The following is a 20,013-nucleotide window of genomic DNA, read 5'->3' on the forward strand; positions in this document are numbered from 1 at the left end:
TGGAGTCAGCAAAGCTATAGGGAGCACAAAGTCCCCGCGGCTTGGCCTCTGGCGCGCGCACACACACACACACACACACACAATTCCTCTAACACACGTTAGGTAAGCGTGGGGTTGTATTCAAGGCAGAATTTCCCTCCCATGACAAGAATACATTCTGGTCCCTCCTCCTCCCCCCCCATTCCCATGTGACTCTCACGCAGGTTCATTCCTTTAAAAGTTTATTTCTGGTGAATTAAAAAAAAATAATTTATGCGACCAGATCAATAAAGACATCATGACATGGGGCAGAGCTTAACTTTCCTGTTTGCTTCTAGATTTTGCAGCCAGGTGAGAAGGTGACTGAGGGAAACCCAGCCTCATGCTCTGTGGAACCAGGAGGTGCCGACGCTGACAGGGTGACTGAGAGAGGGTGGCTTATGGGAGGGCTAGGAGGGGGGCTCGTAGGAAGGCCAGATCCCAACCTCTTTTACAGAAATGTCTCTTCATCTTGTTTTTTTAATGAGTCAACAGAAGCTCTGTCACATGCCTGTTCCTAACGACCATAAACATAGCAAGCAGACACTCAGGAAGATGGAGCAGTAGTCTCAGGGACTTGGGGACCTTGTCGGGGAAGACAACTTCCCCCTACTGAGGCCAGCACCCGGAAGGGACCTTGGGGAGTTGGCACCTGAGCCCCTAGCACAGCTGTCAGGCTCTTTGGGTTTCTGAATGCTACTGCTTCTTCACCTGATGGGAACGTTTGCCCCCAACTCCCTGGTTCCCCTGAGTCTCTCAGAGGTGGCTACTCCCTTGGTCGGCAGAGGGGACACTTCCTTCAGGGGTCTGAGAACTGAACACGCTCAGAGTCTGTGCTGGGGTCCCAAGGCCAGAACCCCCAGAGGCCCTGCCACAGTCCAGAACCTCAGAGCTGGGGGGAGATGTGGGGGTTCACTGCTGAGGCGGTGGTGACTCGGCCGTGAGGTTTTGGCCCAGGGATCGCTTTGGTGGTGGGGTTCACTCTCTTGGGGGGTGGCGAATTTTGGTATTAATAAATGGGTAAATTAGGAATGGGCTTTGGTTATAGAAACTCACGGACTGATGAAACACCCAGAAAGCACTCAGGGAAAGCCTCTGCGAAGCCCAAAGAGTTTTCCGTGATAAAGCGTTTGCTGTGGTTCAGGAGGCTCCTCTGCAGGGGGCCAGGGGGCCCCGACACAGGGCTGCACGGCTGCCCAGGCCTCACGGTACTCTGCCGCTGAGCACCCCCACCACCCCTGCGGGCACGCCGCCAGGGTTTGAGCAAGGGTCCCCAACTGAATGCAGTTGCAAGCACCCTTGCTCAAAGCCTCCGAGAGGCAGCACCAAGCAAAATCCAAACTCCCGCATCACTGAGCAGTTCTGACGTCAGCTCAGGTTCCTGTTTTGACCTTCCGAGATAGAAATCTCCAGACTCGAAGCTCAGCTGAAGGCTTCGAAGCCCGGTGTTAGTTCCCGTCACGGGGCACACACCTGCTCTCCCTTCGCATGGAGGGAAGCATTTCTATGCTCCAGGCCTGGGACCATTTTTACCATGAAACCATCTTCTTGTTAGATGCTCCTCAATGAAATCTCGCACCCCAAATGCGACTCATCTCTGCTTTATCTCCCTTTGAAGAAGAGCCAGAAGCCCCCTTCATGCCATTTGGGGTCACGTGCCCATGAAATAACTCTCAAAGCACAGTCTTTCAACCGTTTCATGAAATGGGAAAAGACTAAGGCAGCCACGAGGCCATTCACATATATGTATGCAGTGTGGACGAGGAAAAAGCCAGCACCGCGCCCGGTGATACGGGGAACCAGCTTCCCCAAGCTCCTAGCAGCAGAACCCCCCGAGACAGGAGCTTACGTATACAGGTCCTACAAAGATAAACTTCGATCCATGCCTGTTCTCTCAAGTTGTCAAGGACAGGCCTTTCCACTGGCCTGTCTCTAGGTTTTTCTGTATCAAATGCAGTAGAGGTTTTCAATGACTGGGGCAGGGAGAGAGAACTCACTGCCTGTCCCTGCCCAGCTCCTGGGATGCCGGGAGGTGACAGGGGACATGGGCAAGGGGAGAAGCACATACACAGTCTGGAAGAAAATATGGTGAAGGTGGGCCATGGAGGGGCTCCCCAGGTCCTGCTACAACGAGGCCATTAACACACCTTGACTCTGAGCCTTCTGGTCTGATGAACAGTCTCTGAAACACCCTGTGCCCGTCCGTGGAATGTCTCTTGGGGAGACCCCCACCCTCGTCCATGGGGCCCTCAGTTTTCATTCTGAGGTCTGAGGGGCTGCAGCCCAGGGCAGGGATGAAGGGTTGTCCTAGCTACACTCAGGGAGAGCCAAGAGTGTGCTAGAATTTCCCTGAGAAACTCAGGGCTCTGCTGCTCCCTCCTCTTCAGAGTTGGGGCCTCCATCCCCCCCAGTTCCCTACATACTCTCTCCACTTGCTTTTTATTTGCACTGTATTTCCTCTAACTTCCTACTCGTCTGGGAAAAACAATTCTATGTATAGCACTCATAAGTCTCTCATAAACATGGGACACTGTCATAAGTTTAATTGAATTTTAAAACTACGACATGGGCTAGAGGCTACTAAAGCAGGACTGTGGGGCAAGGCCGAAAAGACCAAAGCATCCACTTTTACCCTGGCTGGGATCCAGAAGTCATACTGTGGAGGAGATAGGAGATGGGACACCATGTCACTATAGGGCAGTGGAGGATGGCTATCTTCAAAACCCACGTGCCTCCATCACCACTGTCTTCCCCTCGTGAATTCTCTCAAAAACACTTGCTATCTGGCATTAGTATCTATTCCACAAGCCATTCGTCCTTCACGTACTGTCTTGATTAAAGGCTCAGATTAAAGGTAACTTCAAGGTCTTAAAATGCCCTTTTAAAGGAACAGGCTCTGAAAGGAGAACAAAAAAAGGGGGGGGGGATGAAATCCTGAAGTGTGGCATCCAGAAGACGGACTCTGGAAATACCACATGCCTTTCCTTGTAAGACGCACTCATCAGCACAAGTATCTTGTTAAAGGTTCATGTGGATTGTAGGATGCATCTAGATTTTAAGAATATTAAGACACAGAAAAAGTGTCCACCCTGGGAGGCAGGACAGGTGACAGATTTTGAAAGCGATGCCTTGCAACCCAGAAATCTAAGCATTTTGAGAGCAGAGGAGCCAATGTAGGACCGGGAAGGTGGAGTCGCCACGGCATTGCTTTATTCTAGCTGAATCCCCACCTCGAATGCTTCGGAGGGGGACATTGTGCAGACTGTCACCTGGAGGCCGTGGGTTTGTGTGGGTGAACTTGTACGAACTGAAACAGCTCTGCAGACGAAGGAGCCCACATTTTATTACAGCCCCTGCTCACCAAGCCCTGGCAGTCCCCCGTACTTCTGCCCTTTGGATTATGGAGGAAAAAAATAATTGTCCGGTTTTCTGGGCCACAGAACACAAGATGGGTCTAGATTGCACAAGGAGCTTACACACGGAGGCAAGAAAGCGTGCAAATGGGAGCAGGAATTCTCCACCCTCTGAGGGAGCCAGTGCTTGAGACACCGAAGGACCGGAGTTACCCTCCTGGAGTCCACACTGGTTTATGTTTCTGGCTTTTATTAACTGTGTCCAACTCCAACTTCCATCTTCTCCTGAGAGGGAGAACACTACCTAGGACATGAGTGATTTTCCCCAAGCCATTATTTTTTTCCTCTTAAGATTTCACAGAAGGCCCAGGAGCGGGGCCTAGAGAAGGACCAACGAAAGCAAAAGTGTCTGAAAACCACATAATACTGACTTCTCTTTCTTGGTAACAGTTCACGAAACGTGCGCCCCTCTCTCCTGAGATATGGTGAGGCATGAGGGGAGGTGGCGAAGGAGCTGTGGGTGGGACACTGTACCGTGTGACATCACGATCATGCAGCCGGTGCCCTACGGGACAGAGACGTGAGAATGAGCACTCAGGGCTCTGGGCTGGCCCCAGGGGTAAGTGCCCAGCCTTTCGGGAACACGGTCTGTCCAGTTCTTGCAGAGCCATCCCCTGGGGCATGCCATCTTGGCTCTGGCCTTATCCTTCGTCCTCCCTCAGCTCAGTGGGTAGGAATTTATACTGTTGTTGGCGGATCTGGGCCAGTTTTTTCCTTGCTTCTTCCAGTTCTCGTTCTTTTTTCAACATTTCCTCCTGGGCGGCAATGATCTACAAGGAAAGCAACAAGCTGGATGGATCTAAAACCTTCCAGAAAACTGCCCTCCCCAACTCCACTGCCTGTCTCATGAGCTCGCACAGCCTCTGCTATAGGACAACACAGCAAGACACTGGGACTAAGTATTTTAGCTCTGGAGACCAGCCTCTGGGCCACATCCTGGGTTTTGAGACCAATGACCCAGTTGACCCACGAAATAAGCTGACTTTTGGCCAGTGATTTAACAGCAAACATCTACTGCATCCCTACTGTGCACCAGGTGCTGGGGTAAGCACTTCATGTTGAGTGTTCTATCGTCTTCATGGCAACATGGTGAAGTCGTCCCTATCAAGTGTCCCATTTTTCCAATGAGGAACCTGAAGCTGAGAGATGTGGGTCCACTTCCCTGAATACCCAGCTAGTGGAGCAGGACCTGGCCAAGTGTCCCTGAAGCTGAAGCTGGAGTCCTTAACCATGTGACAGCTTTCATTTATTTGTTTCATCCTTCTATGATATGATCAGAGGAATACTGGTTAATAGATACCAGGTAAAAAAAGGTTAAGCTTGTGTTCAAGAAAGCCAAGTAGATTTCTTCCCTATGGGCCCTTTCAGAGCCTTTCCTAGGCTAATGATCACTATGATAGTCCGAGGTGGAGTTAGAGAGGACAGGATTTCCCACACTTATTTGATCAGTGGTCCTTCCTCATGGAACCTCTCATGGAACTAGTGTATCAAGAAATAGATTCTGGTAGAAATGCATCCAGTGTATTTCCAAACACAGGGAATGGTTCAGGAAGAGCTAAGGAAGGCATGGGGATGAGTAACTTCCTAACACTGATAAGAAAGCCAATCTTGGACGCCTGCGTGGCTCAGTCGGTTAAGTGTCTGCCTTCAGCTCAGGTCATGATCCCGGGGTCCTGGGATCGAGTCCTGCATCGGGCTCCCTGCACAGTGGGGAGTCTGCTTCTCCCTCTGCCCCTCCCCCGAGCTGGTGCTCGATCGCTTTCATTCTCTCACAAAAATAAAATCTTAAAAAAAAAAAAGAAAACCATTCTTGTATAATGGATTTATATCAACACATACCCCAAACTGCAGGCCTGATTTCCTGAAGTTTGCTCCTCACTACCATGCTCAAGAATGCAATCCTAATAAGCCAGAAGCCTGTTTACTCTTATCTAAATTCTGTTAAGGGGTTACCATTCATTCTCTCTGTAGGGCCAAATATCTGGAGTGGAGTAGTAGCTCCAAATCCATCATTTTATTTAAATGATAATGCTATTGTCTTCTAACTTCTCTTCTTCCCCTTTTCTATAACAGAGTCCCTGATTTGGGCTGGGCAGAGGGCTCCTCAGGAAAGAATACTACGTTTCCCAGCACCTTTTGCAGCTGGGAAACCTGCACTTCTGTGCAGGTTGGCCACATGACTAAGTCCTGACCAGTGGCACATGAGAGGAAACGAGGGTGGTTAGTGACCCATCTTGGACCAACTGGCCAAGGCAACGTCTCAGGGATGGTGGGGCAATAAGGCAGATGGAGCCTGGGGCTCAGATACAAAGGAACCAGTGTACCATCACAGACTGCTTAGACCCAGACTATTTCACAAGGGAGAAATACACCTCCATCCTGTTTAAGTCGTTATTATTTTGTATCTTTCTTATAACAATGCCCATCTCCGGAGTAAACACTCTCTGGATTTAATCACAAACCTGAGCAATGCCCCCTACAAACTTTGTTTTCACTACAACATCATCATCATCAGCTTTGCCAAATGCTGCTTTCTGGGCTGCACGAACAAGATTATCTGAGGCTCTTTTCACAGCATTTCCTGCTGCCTGGAGAGGGAGAAAAAAACATATATTGTATCATTAGAAACGGCCAATTTGGATTCAGCAAGAATAGACATGAAAGTACAGTTCATGGAACTCTCAACCGATTTATCACCCTATCATCCAATGATAACACAGCATTTCTCTTTCCTTGGTATCCATCTGCCTGTCCAGCCGTCCATCTATTCTACCAACACTGGCACTTACCTAACCTTAGGTCATTCACAGAGAAATGAGATACAGTTCCTGGCTCCCAAGGAACACATACTTTTGAGGGGGGATTATACTTATGTAAACAGATGACTGTAGCAATGTGAAATGTGTGTTAACAGATGCAGGTCCAGGGCTTGTCTCCTTGGTCTAGAACACTACCTCTCCCTGCCCCATCCAATTCAGACAAACACAAAGACTTGGCTTGGATAGCACTTTTTCTGTCTGTTATGGCCTTACACACACTCCCCCCACAGCGCTCCCAGAGAGCTCTGTGCTGGCTTGTGTGTGTCCCCTCCCACACTTGTGGTTGCCCCTCTCCCTCCTGGACAGTGACTAACTTGGGGGCAGGGGCTGTGACTTTTGTCTTTGCCTCCCTAGCACCTGGCACAGTGGGTGCCCAGGGCTGGCACTCACTGAATGCTTCCTGAGGAAACGAAGGGTAGGAAAGCACAGCCTCACCCTGCACGGCGGGGGGGGGGGGGGGGGGGGGGGGCGCTGGGAGCCCCGCAGTAACTAGGGCCTCCACAGGTGTGTTTTCAGAGGCACAGCTGGGCTTTTAGGCCAAATGCTCAAGGATGGGGCCATTGCTAGAGACAGGTAAAGAAAAGCTTTCCAATGTGAAGTCTAGATCTTTAGTAAGGGCTACAGCCCACACTGGCTTACTCTTAATGTGCATGAAGCAGGGCCCCCGGGACTTGTCTTCTTGCCCACCCCTGCCCCCCAAAGTTTGGAATTTTCTTCTAACAGTGGTCTAGGCTTCGTTAAGTCTCCCATATTCCTGGCTCAGGGGGCTTACTCTTAATGTGCATGAAGCAGGGCCCCCGGGACTTGTCTTCTTGCCCACCCCTGCCCCCCAAAGTTTGGAATTTTCTTCTAACAATGGTCCAGGCTTCGTTAAGTCTCCCATATTCCTGGCTCAGGTCCCCTCAGAGTCAAGGACTTGTGCATGGGGATGAGCCATCGGAAAGCTGAGTTCTTCGCAAAGTAACTAGCTCATCTGGTGGGTGATCTAAAGTGACCCATGGGGACTATGAGGGCTTGCACCAGAAGGGAAGGGAATGCCAATTAATATATGACAAGTTCATTCTCAAAATAGCTTTATGAGGTCAGAGGTCACCACTGCAGTTCCCTGATGCAGAAACTGGGTTGAGTAACTTCTCTGAGACCCTGCAGCTTGGATGTTACAGAGCTGGGATTCGAACACAGATGTGACACTGCAGCACCCAGTTACATCAGTAATGATGACAAGGAGAGTGATGCTGTGCTTTGCCCGTGTAAATCCTCGGGGCTCACACAAGCACGTTCACATCTCTTGGCCTTCATAAGATCCAGTGTGGGCATCTCTATCCTTATTTCACAGCCCAGGCAATTGAAGGCCTGGAGAGTTTTTAGTGATGTGTTAAGATCATGCACTTAATACATGGCAGAGGCAGGACTTGAACCCAGGTCACTCTTAACTCAGGATGTTTTCTCCAGCAGTGTCCTCCAATCCCACAAACCACACATTCACCAACATGTAACTCCCCATTTCCCCCCTGGGTTTATCCCAGGAGTCGAATGAAGGTAAGGGAGGTGGGTGAGGGAGACTCAGGAGGATTGAGTAACAGAAACACACTTTAGGACTTTCAAAATGAAATGAAAGTTCCAAGTGTCGGTGAAATTGTTCAAATGTTTCTGCCATTTATGATTTTATTCATGGAATATAAACGTTTTTTTCAGCCATATAAACAGTCTGCATTCTAACACTTCTAATATCTAGGACATCTAGAAAATTTGAAACAAAATGTCCAAAGTATAAGGAAATTCTGGCATAATCAGGTGACGTAGTATCATGCAATCATTAAAATGAGGCTCATGGAGAATGGACCAATTAGCTTTATGTAGAGAAATTATGAAGCTTTTTCTTCAAATAAAAAGCTATGTATGATAAAATGTTAAGTGGAAAAAAAGCAGAATGTCTCTTGCTATGATGAAAAGCAGAGTTATTTTATATAGACATAAAAACAGGAAGAGAAGAAAATGGTGACATTTGACATGTGAAGAGGTTGAGGCTCTGTGATTTTTTTTTCATCCAAACATTTCCTTCACTGTGTTTAAACACTTCTATAATTAAAACAATCAGGAAAACTTGTATGCACTGGGGGGGATTCGACTATAACTTTCATCACGAGCATGTTCTTTGGGCTCTGGGAAACCTCAGCCACAGTCTTCTAGAAATTCCTCAGTCCTTTTTCTCCTTTCTTTCGCAAACAGTGCATGAGGGCCCCTACTGGAACAGGTACCATCTCAGGTGTGAGAGATAGGCAGATAAAGACGTGGTGCCTGCACCTAAGAATTCACAGCCTTATCAAAGGCCGATGTTAAAATAAATGTGGCGGTCCCAGATGACAGGAACTGTTAAAAGTGGTCTGGCCAAGGGCTCTATCTGGAAGGAGAGAGGAGGGAACGACTGCCCGACTTGCAGGAGTCAAGGAGGGCTTCCCAGAAGAGGAGACTCTGGAGATGAGTCACAAAGAAGGAGTAGGAGATCACCAGGTGGGGCTGGTGGGGAGGGCCGGGACATTCTGGGTGAGTGGGAGCCCCAAAGCATGAGACCAGAAGGCACACATGGAGAATGTCAGTTTGCTGGGGCAGCAGGCGTAGGATGCACGCTATACTGGGTAGAAAATGAGAAACGTGGGACAGAGCTGGCTGATGGAAGGCCTGGTAGGTCATGCCAAGGAAGTGAGACTGTCCCCTTTGGCGACACTTACCCGCTCCAACAGGAGTACTTTCCCACCAGCATCAGTGACCATTACCTGTAGCCGCCTCATGGCCTCTGAATCCTGGTCGGCTTTCACCTTGCAGGCCACGAGCAGCTGAGCCGTGGAAGCAGCGACCTGCTTGGCGGACGAGATGAGCTTCTCCTCACTGGCATGTCCCTGAACGGAGGCATTGGCTGCCTCACAGAGACTGCTGGTTGCACCTGCCACCATCCGGGCCTGGGGACAGTCAGTAGAGAAGTGACCCAGGGCCCGAACCTCCCTCAGGGCACCCAAAAAGCAATCGGGAAGGAAGGAGGAGGTGACTCACGGCAGAAATCAGCCCCTGGGACCACTGTCCGTCATCGGCAGCGTTGGCAGGGATGGAACCCACCTAGAGATGGAGGGCAGAAACCAGGAATGAGCGCTGGAGAGCGCGGCGGGACCTGCAGCCCCTCACACTCTACCTCGCTCTGGAACTGGAGAGAAAAACATCTCTTCAGACACACAGCACCACCAGCATGAGAACGGGACGCCCTTGCTGCCCCTCCAAGACTGTGCCCGCACATGCTGGCTGGGGTCCCTCTGGGCCCCGAGGACTTGATCCGAGACACTCAGAACGGCCACCATTTTGTTGCAAGGTAGTGTTTCCGGGCAAACTGCGCAGGAATGGCGGATCGGGGCTGTCCTCCCACGCTTCTTTCCTCTGCCAACCTTTCTCCATCTCAAAACACAGGAGCCACCAAGGCCTCTTCTTTCAGGGGCCAAGGGAAACTCACATCTCTCCTGATTGCTGACCCTAAAGCCATGCTGTGACTTTCTGGCAGGTGATGGGGGGGAAAAAGGCCGCTGGTGCCTTTCCTTCAGTGCAGCTGATGGCAGAAGCTTGCCTTAAGGAAATTCAGACTGTTTTGTCAGGGGTTGGGAGAGAAGTAGAAAGCTAGACGTTAAGATGATCTCTGTTTCTATTTAGAAATTACAGCAACAAGTGAAACATTTTCTGTCCAGATGCAGAGGGAATGGCTTTGGGAGGCAAAACCTTTACATGGTGGGAGGTGCCTGGGGAGGTCAGAGAAGAGTACCTCAATTTGAATATGAAATTAGGGATCTGTCAGCAATTATTAGGCACTATACCAAGGCTCGGTGAACATCAGATAAAACCCCAAGGTCCTGTCTACAAGCCTGTAGTTCACCCAAGTCCCGTGGGGCCTCCTTTACCAACTTTCTAAATGCTTGAATATATTCAACAAATGCTTGAACAAGTTAGATTCTCTTAGTACTAGCAATTTGGCACACGGTCGGTCCTTTATCAAGAGACTGGAATTTTTAGGTAGGATATTCTTCTCAACGATCCATTTTTAGCCTTTACATATTGATTGGTCAGCAAGTACTTAAGTGAAGTCAGCCCTCTGCCACATCTACAGGGCATAAGTGAGAAGCACGAAGGGACAGACTGCATGCCAGTGAAGAGACAGACATACCCATGTTAATAACAAACAATACAACACACGACGGTGTAGAAACAGGAGCCGCAGTATGTGGGTTGGATTAGGACAAGGTTTAGCTCACGAGAGACTTCGTGAAGGAAGATGGATGGCCACTGGTTGGGCATAACTTCCTGCTGTACTACGAGTTCTGAGGTCAAGGCACAATCATATTTGTCTACTTGTACACTGACAGCAAGGCCTTTTAATATCAAACAGAAGTAACTGACAATTACGGTGACCAAACTCCCCAAACCCACAACCTGACGGGATTTCTGTAGTGCCTCCAGATTCGAGAGGCTCTCCGCAAGATGCAATTTGGATGGAGTCATTCCACAGTGTATGGGAACAACACACGTAATATTTTAAACTGGGAGACCCTCCCAGATGCAGCATTAGTCTAATAGACCATTAATCCTTTGGGTCACTGAAACAGAACTATGCTTTCATGCTAATGCAGATGGAATGGGTGACTGGGGATGAGGCAGATCAAAGAAATCTCAGACTTAAAACCAGACTGACCTTTTGATCAATAGGCTCAGGAAAATGCTAACTGCAGAGCTGGAGAGCATGTCGCTACACAGTTCTAAAGAACGGACTGAGCATTGAAGCTGGAAAACGGTATTACGAAGCCCCTGACTCTGATGCTCCCAGAGCCATCCACTAGGAAAATATGACAGTTTACATCTTTAAATAGCTTCATATACAGTGAGAATATAAATGTCTTGTTTGGGGCCTGATCGCGGCCTGGAACGGGATGCTCTCCTTAACAAGAAGCAGATGATTGGCCCAGAAGCCAAACCCTTCATTCTGGATGTCAGGTTTAAGCAAACAGAGTTTTTAGTCAGATGGGGCAGAGATGGGCAATTCAGGGAGGGAAGGCCCGGCACCGGTGGCCTCGGGCCAGGCCACAGGCCGTCCCATCTCCTCGGCCCTCAGAGGCTCTCACCGTGTGAAGGTTCCAGCACCTGGCCAGCGAGGCTCACCCACCTTTCCTTGGGCCACCAGCTCCCTCTGGGCTGCCGAGGCCGACTTGACCAGGGCACTTGTGGCAGCAGCAATGGATTTAGCAGCTTCCAGAATCTGTTCTTCAAAGTCCAGGGTCTCGTCTGCTTGCTAGAACAGAAGAAGACAACATCATGTGCCATTCGCATCCACGAAGGGCACTTTTTGCCAAACTACTTACTTCTTGGTCACCTGGCTCTTCATCCGTTTCTGACTGTTTGGCTGACACACCATACCCAGGTGGAAAGGCCTAAGCTGGCGAAACGCCTCTCCATCAGCTGCCTCCTGCTACCTTGGTTCTAAGAGGTGCCAGCTGCTAGTGGTGGCATTCTACACACATTTCCCATCAGGAAGGTCTAAGACAGACTATTTTTCTAGACCAGAGTCTTTAAACAGACATAAATTCACTGTGAATAAAATATGATCAAATGGTCCCATGGGCATCAATAACCAAAATTTAAATAATCAATCATCACAATCTAAGGCTCAAAAATGGGCTGAAGAAAGGAAAGGTGGCTATTCGTTGTGAAAAGCCTTATTTTTCTTGTATTTGTAAAACAAAAGTGAAAACGCATTTGTACTCTTTGTGGCTGAGCAGGGAGAGTTCCGTACCAACTGCAGATCACCAGAGGCGGGAAAGACACCGAGGTGACATGACATGGAGGTGGAGCTGTTGTACACTGGGGAAGGGCACTGTCCCCCCCACCCCCACCCCCGGCCCCTTGCAGGTGCTGTCAGGCCGTGAGGGCTCTGCTCCAAGTTCACCAGCACCGTGCCCCGTGCCACCAGAACAAGCCGGGAAGCTGGAGAGAAACGCTGGTAAGTGTGGCAAGTGTAAGGACCTTAGTCCCGGGCTGGCTGGGATGCAGCATCACCATCTGGGGTGGTCAGACTAGATGCCCTCCTCCAGGTCCCCTTAGGACTCACGTTCTGTGAACCTAAGTAGGGTTAAGGTCCCCTTTGGTTAAAGAAGGTTGACGATGGGGCTGGTATCTTTCAGGCATTGCAGTGATGGTCAGCTAGAGTATTACTTTTCTTTATGTGCCAAAAAAAATAGATAAAATTTACCCTGTGAACCAATTTTAAGTGTATAATTCAGTGGCATTAAGTACATCCGCAACGTTGTACAACAGCAATATGTTTTTTAAGAGCAGCTACTATGTGCCAAGGGTCTTGTTAGGCATTCCACGTATGTTACTTGTTTAATTCGCACCAAGCCAGAGAAAAATAGATCTTATACTGTATAGTCATCCTTATAGTCACAGTGAGAAAATTGAGGCTCAGGGAGGTAGAGTGTTGGGACAAGGTCACGTGGCAGCATGATTCCAGACTCCAAACCAGATCTAAACCTCAATCTCTCTGACTCCGTAAGGATGTTTTTACTAGCCTGCTCACCCCTGGGGCATCAGTGAGGACTAACTTATCAGAGGCTCAGAGTTGGCCACTTATGGTCCCATAGGAAACATCAGGCAGGATGGATACATAGGTACATTTTTTTCCCCAGCTCCTATTCGTTATGGTTGCATCTTGAACTATGAGAGATGCCAAGCTCATTTTTATTTTCACAACTCTGTTGTTATCATATAACATTTCAGGGCACATCTAGGGACTCTGATGAAGGATGCCAGCATTTTAGAAGTTCGTGGACAGAAGCCATATATTCTTTCTTATCGGACAAAGTCTTGCTCTAGGAGCATTCAGGGCAGAAATGGATTCAGTTGCCGTGGATTCATTCTGGAGAAGGGGAGCTTACAGTGCTGGTGGAGTATAAAATGTGTTTACTGAAACAGAAAGACAGCTCATTATAAGACTCTTATAGGTACTGCATAAAGGTACTGTCACACAGAGGCTCCGAAGAAATTGCATTAGGCTCTGATATCTATGGATATCTATTCAGTGATGCTGGTTTAAGAGCCTTTTTGGAAATTCATTCAACAAAAGAAACTCAAGCGTGTAACCAATTAAGGTACCAGGGAAACCACGTAAGTGTTGAACCCAAAGGGTGCCCCTTCCACTGGGGCAGAGGAAACGGAAGCCAATGGTGGCTACTTAATGTGTCCCAGATCCTTGTCTCAGGCAGCCTCCAAGGTGTATGGAGGACCCCATCAGATTTCAGATTTCCCAAATTTTAGGACCCATAAAAATGGAATTTTCTTTTTTTTTTTTTAATTTTATTTATTTATTTGGCAGAGAGAGAGACAGCGAGAGCAGGAACACAAGCAGGGGGAGTGGGAGAGGGAGAAGCAGGCTCCCCGCCGAGCAGGGAGCCCGATGTGGGACTTGATCCCAGGACCCTGGGATCATGACCAGAGCCGAAGGCAGACACTTAACGACTGAGCCACCCAGGCGCCCCAAAAATGGAATTTTCTTAAAATTAAATGCTAACTCTAAGCATGGATAGATCTGACAGAATCATCTTGTTCCAACCAATTTTACAGGCCTCGCCCACATCTTCCATTGCCCTGAAGGTTTTTTTTTTTTTTTTTTTTTTTTTCCTAGAACACATACTTGAAATAGATATTCAGCTTGGAAATATTTTTGACACCCACAGATTTTTCTTGCAATGGCAACTGGTATAAATGCCCACTGATGAATTTTTGTTTTTCTTTCTATAACATCTCTATGCTTTAAAAAGGACATGGCAGAAAGCCTCATCTCTGGGGGACACTTGCTCTGACTAAAAAGTACTAGAGAGTTTCCCAAGAAAGGCTGAGTAAAGCTGAATGGGATGACTACAGGGGCTGAGGGCTAATGTTTAGACACTGTAGGCCAGGTTTATCACTAAGACTAAACGCCCACCTCTCTCTCCTGCTGGAAATAAACATCAACACCCGGTATCTCCTCATGCCATACACAACTTCTAGCCTATAAGATGGGATTCTCCCCGAGCCAAGCAGACTCGGAAATTTCGAAGTGTCCCCGTCAGGGCTGCCCGTCTGCTTGGCTCCCACCAGCACACGCCATGGCATCTGGGAGGAGGATGTAAGTGCTACAAAGAGAAGGGCGCATGTTCCACCGTGATGCAGAAGAGGAAAGAAGCAGAATGGGCTTGGTCTTCAAAGGACCTTCCTACGGAAAAGGATCACAGCAAAACTGCAGGATTTGTCAACAGAATAAACCTCACTGTAGCTGGGAGATGGAGAACAATGAGGATAGTAATGTGGAGCTGTCACAAGGAGACCCTGAAGAATCCTGAGACCCAGGGTGCCATGAACTTAAGAAAATGCTTTCATTACGTGGGCTAATAAACCAACAGCCCTCCCTCAGAATCACCCAAGGATCTGGTTAAAGATGCAGATTGTGTTTCAACAGGTCTGTGGTGGGGCCTGTGAATCTTCATTCCTAATGGAGGTGGGCTACTCCATGGGAAATGCTGGCCTGGGTGAAGGAAAATAGACCCCAGTTAACTGAAGCCTACCAGCCTGTCCTCTTCCAGGGCACGGACTGTGTTTTATTCAACTGATGCGCTCTCTCGAGCACACAATCAGGCAGTGTAGACAACATGGTAAATGTTTGCCGAATGAATGTATCCATTCAAAAGGGGTCTCCCAAGTTCTAGAGTTCAGCCAGGGGACAATTTACATGCTTGGAGAAGGAGAAATGCACTGAGTAAGCGTCCACATCAGTAACTGTCCATTCTGTGTTCCCTGGGCGGGGGAAGGCACACACATCTATGTGCTGGCTCCTGCCCTGTTTAAGGCCGGGGGCTGTTACTTGTACGCCCTGCCTGCACCCCTTAACCTGCATTCACAGCCTGTTGTGACACTTACTCATGCATATACAGAGGTAAACAGCATTCCCAGCATTTTGCAAAGGGGTTCTCTTAGCAAAGCAGCGCTGAGGGAAAGAGTACCAGATGTGCAAACTGAGAATCTGCTCTGCTTCATGAACGTGTTGGCTACAGCCTCTGAGTGCTGAATCTGTCTTCTCATCCTCTGTTCAGTGTCCTTTTCCCTGTTCCTTTCCCCTGTGAGAAGGCCACTGGCCAGCTCACCACCAGCTCTCACCAGCTGTCTTTCCTGGACTGCCCACTGAACTTCAGCAGAGGATGGGCTTATCCTCACCTTCGCCTTCTGGTCTGCGAGAAAGGTCCAGGCACCCGTTTGCTGGTATTTTTCCTCTTTGGTGATCCCCTGCAGAGCTTCTCTTTCTTAAAAAGTTAGAGGTCTGCTGAGGTCCCTCTGGGGAGAGGCCACATTTTCAGCTGGCTCCCTTGTTGCCAGCTTCCTGTCTTGCTCTGATCGGTCTAATGTCTCAGGAGCTTGAGTTCCACTGGGGTAGGAGGTGGGGACAGAGGAAGGGAAAGGGGAGGCCTCTCCTCATTTTTATTTTGCCTTTTGGCCTTTTAGGGATTCTGAGGACATAATCTTTGCAGTAATTCATTCATTTCCTGAAGCTGCCTTCCTTCCTACCTCTCTGTTAGGGGTGCTATAGGTAAATTATAAATATATGTAGAGCAATACTGACCCATAGTAAATGCTCAATAACTCCTCGCAATTAATTTCATTATTACTTCCCTTCCTACATATATTCCGTGGTTTTATTTTTTTATATTTTATTTTGTTATGTTAGTCACCATACAGTACATCATTAGTTTTTGCTGTCGTGTTCCATGATTCATTATTTGCATATAACACCCAGCGCTCATTATAACTCTTGTGGTTTTAAAAATTGTTTTTTAGACTCTGGGCTAAGCTAGTCTGGCTCCTGCCTCATTTAAGGCCTGTGCAGGCTGACAAGTGCTGCCGTTTTTCTCTCTCTGGACCATTTTCCACTCATAATTGGGAGAAAGTTTCTAACTGCCATTTCTGATGATAGCCTAAAATAATTATAAGTAAAAACCATAAACCAAAGATGAACGGAGGGTCAAGTAACAGACGCTACAGACCGGCGCTGCTTCCACCCTCTCCCTCAACACCCAGACAGGAGATGGGCCCTCTGGGCTCTAAGGCAGCGCCCTGCACGTCCTGACCATCAATCGGGTTTCCGTTAGTAGCTTAAGGAGGAACCTCAACTCTCCCGGTCCTTTAGCTTAGACGTGTTACAATTCCAAATGAAACCTTTCTTCATTAAGAAGGTGCTGGCTAAAATAAGCAGGTGCTACTTTTTCTCTTCCTTTTTTTCTCGGTCTCTTCCGCAGAGAAGCCTCACCTCCCTCCTGAAGCATCTTTGCCAACCTCCTCCCTAACAGGTCCTGGGGCATATGCTACACAGAGGAAGAATGTTTCTGTCCGTGGTCCTTTTACTTGGCCTTTTCTTTGTGAATTACATCCCTGCAGCCCCTCCCTGCAATGAACTTGAAGGTGAGGGAGCTGAGGGTACCCAGAGAAGATGGCCCAAAGGTCACTGCCCTGATGTCTGCCTCCCTCCATGAAAAACCTCCTTTAAGGGTCTGCCTTGCTAAGAGCTGATAAACCCAATGGTCAAACTTTTCTCACAAATGGCGGCAAAAACCACATCCCAACTCATGGTGCCATTTTTCCAGTTGGGAATTGTGCTTTGTTCTGTGTTCCTGAGAGTCTTGCAGAACGCTTGCTACTCAAAACAAGGCCATATATACATCAGAAACTTAAAAAAACCCTTTGGATATATTTTTTAGAAGTGTGGACATTTTGCATGTAATTTAAATGTCCTTGAGCGAAACAAGAAGGCCAACACCAAGAACTCCCACCACACCAGTGAAACATTTTCTGGCCAGTTAGAAGCCTGAGTGGAATAGGCAGCCACGTTTCTCCTTTTTTTTTGTAGTGAGTTTGGCTGCTCCCAGTCTGCTTCTGGCATTGAACTGAGAGGTGCCTTGGGGGGAGACCTCAGCCCGTACCCAAAGACTCAACTGTGTAAGGGCCAAATCAGCTTTTCTTTTAGAGGCTCCAGGGGTGGGCTGTCTTTAGGACCACCACCCTTACTATCGATGAGAATTTATAAACGGGAAAATTCTTAGACTAACTAGACCTGCCAAGAGCCCAAACCTGGACAGCTGGCCTTATCCCCCCTGAAAGCTACAGGGAAACAGCAAACAAAGTGGATGGCAGAGAGAAAGCAGTGCCAAATGGTTTTGCTGCCACTTGGGGAGAGACCACCCTTTGTACTCAGATAAAGGATAACGCATGTTCATGCAGCAACCATTGGAAAAGGTCCGAGCTTGCACAAATAGTATCTTGGGAGTGGTTTTCCCATAGTACCTACTGTTTTATTAGTTTTTTTGTTTGTTTGGATGAAAAATAATACCACTGAAATGATCTTTTAATTGCTACTTCTGTTTGGCAGAAGAATTCTTCAAGATTATCATGCTTTCAAAAAAGTGACATGCAGGGGCGCCTGGGTGGCTCAGTTGTTGGGCGTCTGCCTTCGGCTCAGGTCATGATCCCAGGGTGCTGGGATCGAGCCCCACATCGGGCTCCCTGCTCGGCGGGAAGCCTGCTTCTCCCTCTCCCACTCCCTCTGCTTGTGTTCCCTCTCTCGCTATGTCTCTCTCTGTCAAATAAATAAATAAAATCTTAAAAAAAAAAAAAAAGTCACATGCATGTTTACTTAGGAAGCACGGACAAAAAAGATAATGGGATGCTTTCAAATATTTGATCAGGTATATTCACTACATCATAAGCTCCTTTGATATGAATCCTCTACGTGTCTGTGGAGGGTCTGACGAGCTGCTGTTCTACCACTGGCAGGGGTCACTCGGGAACATGAGCTAGCTGAGCTCCCCACACATCTTCGCTTTTTACACTCTTTACGTGTCCTGGCCTGGAAGCAACTGGTGGCAGACAAGCTGAAAGCCCACACCCTTTAGCCATACAGAAAATGCTATATGGGCTCCCACTCCTCCCTGAACATCGGTCACCTTTTCCCATCCCCTCGGCTAAGCAGGACAGCATACTGGCCAACAGCAAGGTTACCGGAAAGAAATAAGAGAATCACACCTGTTTTAACGAATGGGTTTCACCTTAAGGCTCTTTTAAACTGTGTTTTTCTTTATTCATAACTGACTATCTCTTTTCCATGACAATTTGTCATTTTGGTCAAATGACTTTAACTGGCCTCAAAACCCCAGACACTGTTCTCTAGCTGTGGGAAGGTGGCACGGATTTTTATTTTTATTTTTATTTTTTTATTTATTTGACAGAGAGAGACATAGCGAGAGAAGGAACACAAGCAGGGGGAGTGGGAGAGGGAAAAGCAGGTCTCCCGCTGAGCAGGGAGCCCGATGTGGGGCTCAATCCCAGGACCTCGGGATCATGACCTGAGCCGAAGGCAGATGCTCAACGACTGAGCCACCCAGGCGCCCCGGTGGCACGAATTTTGGTTGCATCTTGCAAGTCGTCTGAAAGAGCTCCTGCTGACACACACTTACTGATCTGTTCTCAGCGGAGAAGGGTCCCAGGGCCAGGCTCCACTTCATCGCTTTGGAAGCTGGGACTCCCACCGTCTATTTCCCTCCCTGTCATCACTTTGCCGCCGCCGCTGCTGTGACCTGTCACTATGCATTTACTGCAAGCAACTTGGAGATGGCTTCTAGACATAACCAGGGGAAGCCTTCCTGACCCATCTGGTCAAACCACTGGCTCACCAACTGCGTGGGGCATTGCTTATATACACACGGAAGTGCTCTTAAAAGAGCGCTTCTTCTCTGCTCCAAAGGACTGAGCTACGGGCGCAATAGTTCTCTTTCTAGGGCGCCTGGGTGGCTCAGTTGGTTAAGCGACTGCCTTCGGCTCAGGTCATGATCCTGGAGTCCCGGGATCGAGTCCCGCATCGGGCTCCCTGCTCGGCAGGGAGTCTGCTTCTCTCTCTGACCCTCCTCCCTCTCATGCTCTCTGTCTCTCATTCTCTCTGTCTCAAATAAATAAATAAAATCTTAAAAAAAAAAAAATAGTTCTCTTTCTAGAAAACAGAGCTCATAGTCTTTTGTTGAGACAGATCAGAATGAACTAACACGTACTTTGCAGGCTCTTCTATGATGAGGAGGTCAAAGCCAACCAAAGGAGGCTGCCGAGTGCCAGAAAAAATGTTTCATAATCCCAAACTTCCTGTTGCACCCAATTAGGCTACTGTCAGCTTACTCTAAATATTATCAACCTCTACCGACCATTTAACCTATTACAGGAAATTCAACAGAGTCCAGTCTGCATTGCATTACCGTTACTGGATTCATGTAGTCCTAAGCAAGCTTTATGTAAAGCCCAGTGACTCACCATCCCCACAGATGGTATGGCTGATTCGGTTTATACGTTGTGATGCTATGGGTGGAAGGGAAAGTTGCAGAGAGTTGATTTGTGCTTGAATTTTTCGCAGAAAACTTGATTATGAAAATCACTAATTTCTAAGTTGAGGATCAGGACAAAAGAGAACTACGATGCAATGTCTGGATGTGTTTAGGGGTTATAGTCCTGACGTTTATCCCATGTCACAAACACAGGCTAGAACCTTCCATTTTTTTCCACTGAGCATATCCCTTAAGGACTTGTTACTGCGCAAAACTAAGCTACACATATTATCCCAAGCTCTTAGGAAGACATCCATAATTATGATTTGTTTCTACAACAAACAAAAGAATCTA

At 48.1% G+C, this 20,013-nt stretch overlaps 1 protein-coding gene across 16 annotated transcripts in view; it reads right to left on the reverse strand.

The window, feature by feature from the left end:
• Positions 1 to 208: 208 nt before the first annotated feature.
• TLN2 (talin 2) overlaps positions 209 to 20,013 on the reverse strand; it is a 430,586-nt gene continuing 410,781 nt past the window's right edge. For 15 of the 16 annotated variants that reach the window (XM_064570358.1, XM_064570361.1, XM_064570366.1 and 12 more), the window contains 5 exons: positions 11,442 to 11,567; positions 9,299 to 9,361; positions 8,980 to 9,207; positions 5,894 to 6,019; positions 209 to 4,201 (listed from right to left, as the gene is read on the reverse strand). In XM_064570358.1, coding sequence (XP_064426428.1) covers positions 4,073 to 4,201; positions 5,894 to 6,019; positions 8,980 to 9,207; positions 9,299 to 9,361; positions 11,442 to 11,567 — 672 coding nt within the window. In that variant the 3' untranslated portion in view covers positions 209 to 4,072. The remainder of the gene's footprint in view (positions 4,202 to 5,893; positions 6,020 to 8,979; positions 9,208 to 9,298; positions 9,362 to 11,441; positions 11,568 to 20,013) is intronic. The other variant, XM_064570363.1, reaches the window with a different exon arrangement.

This window comes from Mirounga angustirostris, unplaced genomic scaffold (genome assembly GCF_029215605.1).
Source record: "Mirounga angustirostris isolate CCGP_5_RB_7025 unplaced genomic scaffold, mMirAng1.0.hap1 SCAF_9, whole genome shotgun sequence".
In the NCBI taxonomy this organism is placed as follows: Eukaryota; Metazoa; Chordata; class Mammalia; order Carnivora; family Phocidae; genus Mirounga; species Mirounga angustirostris.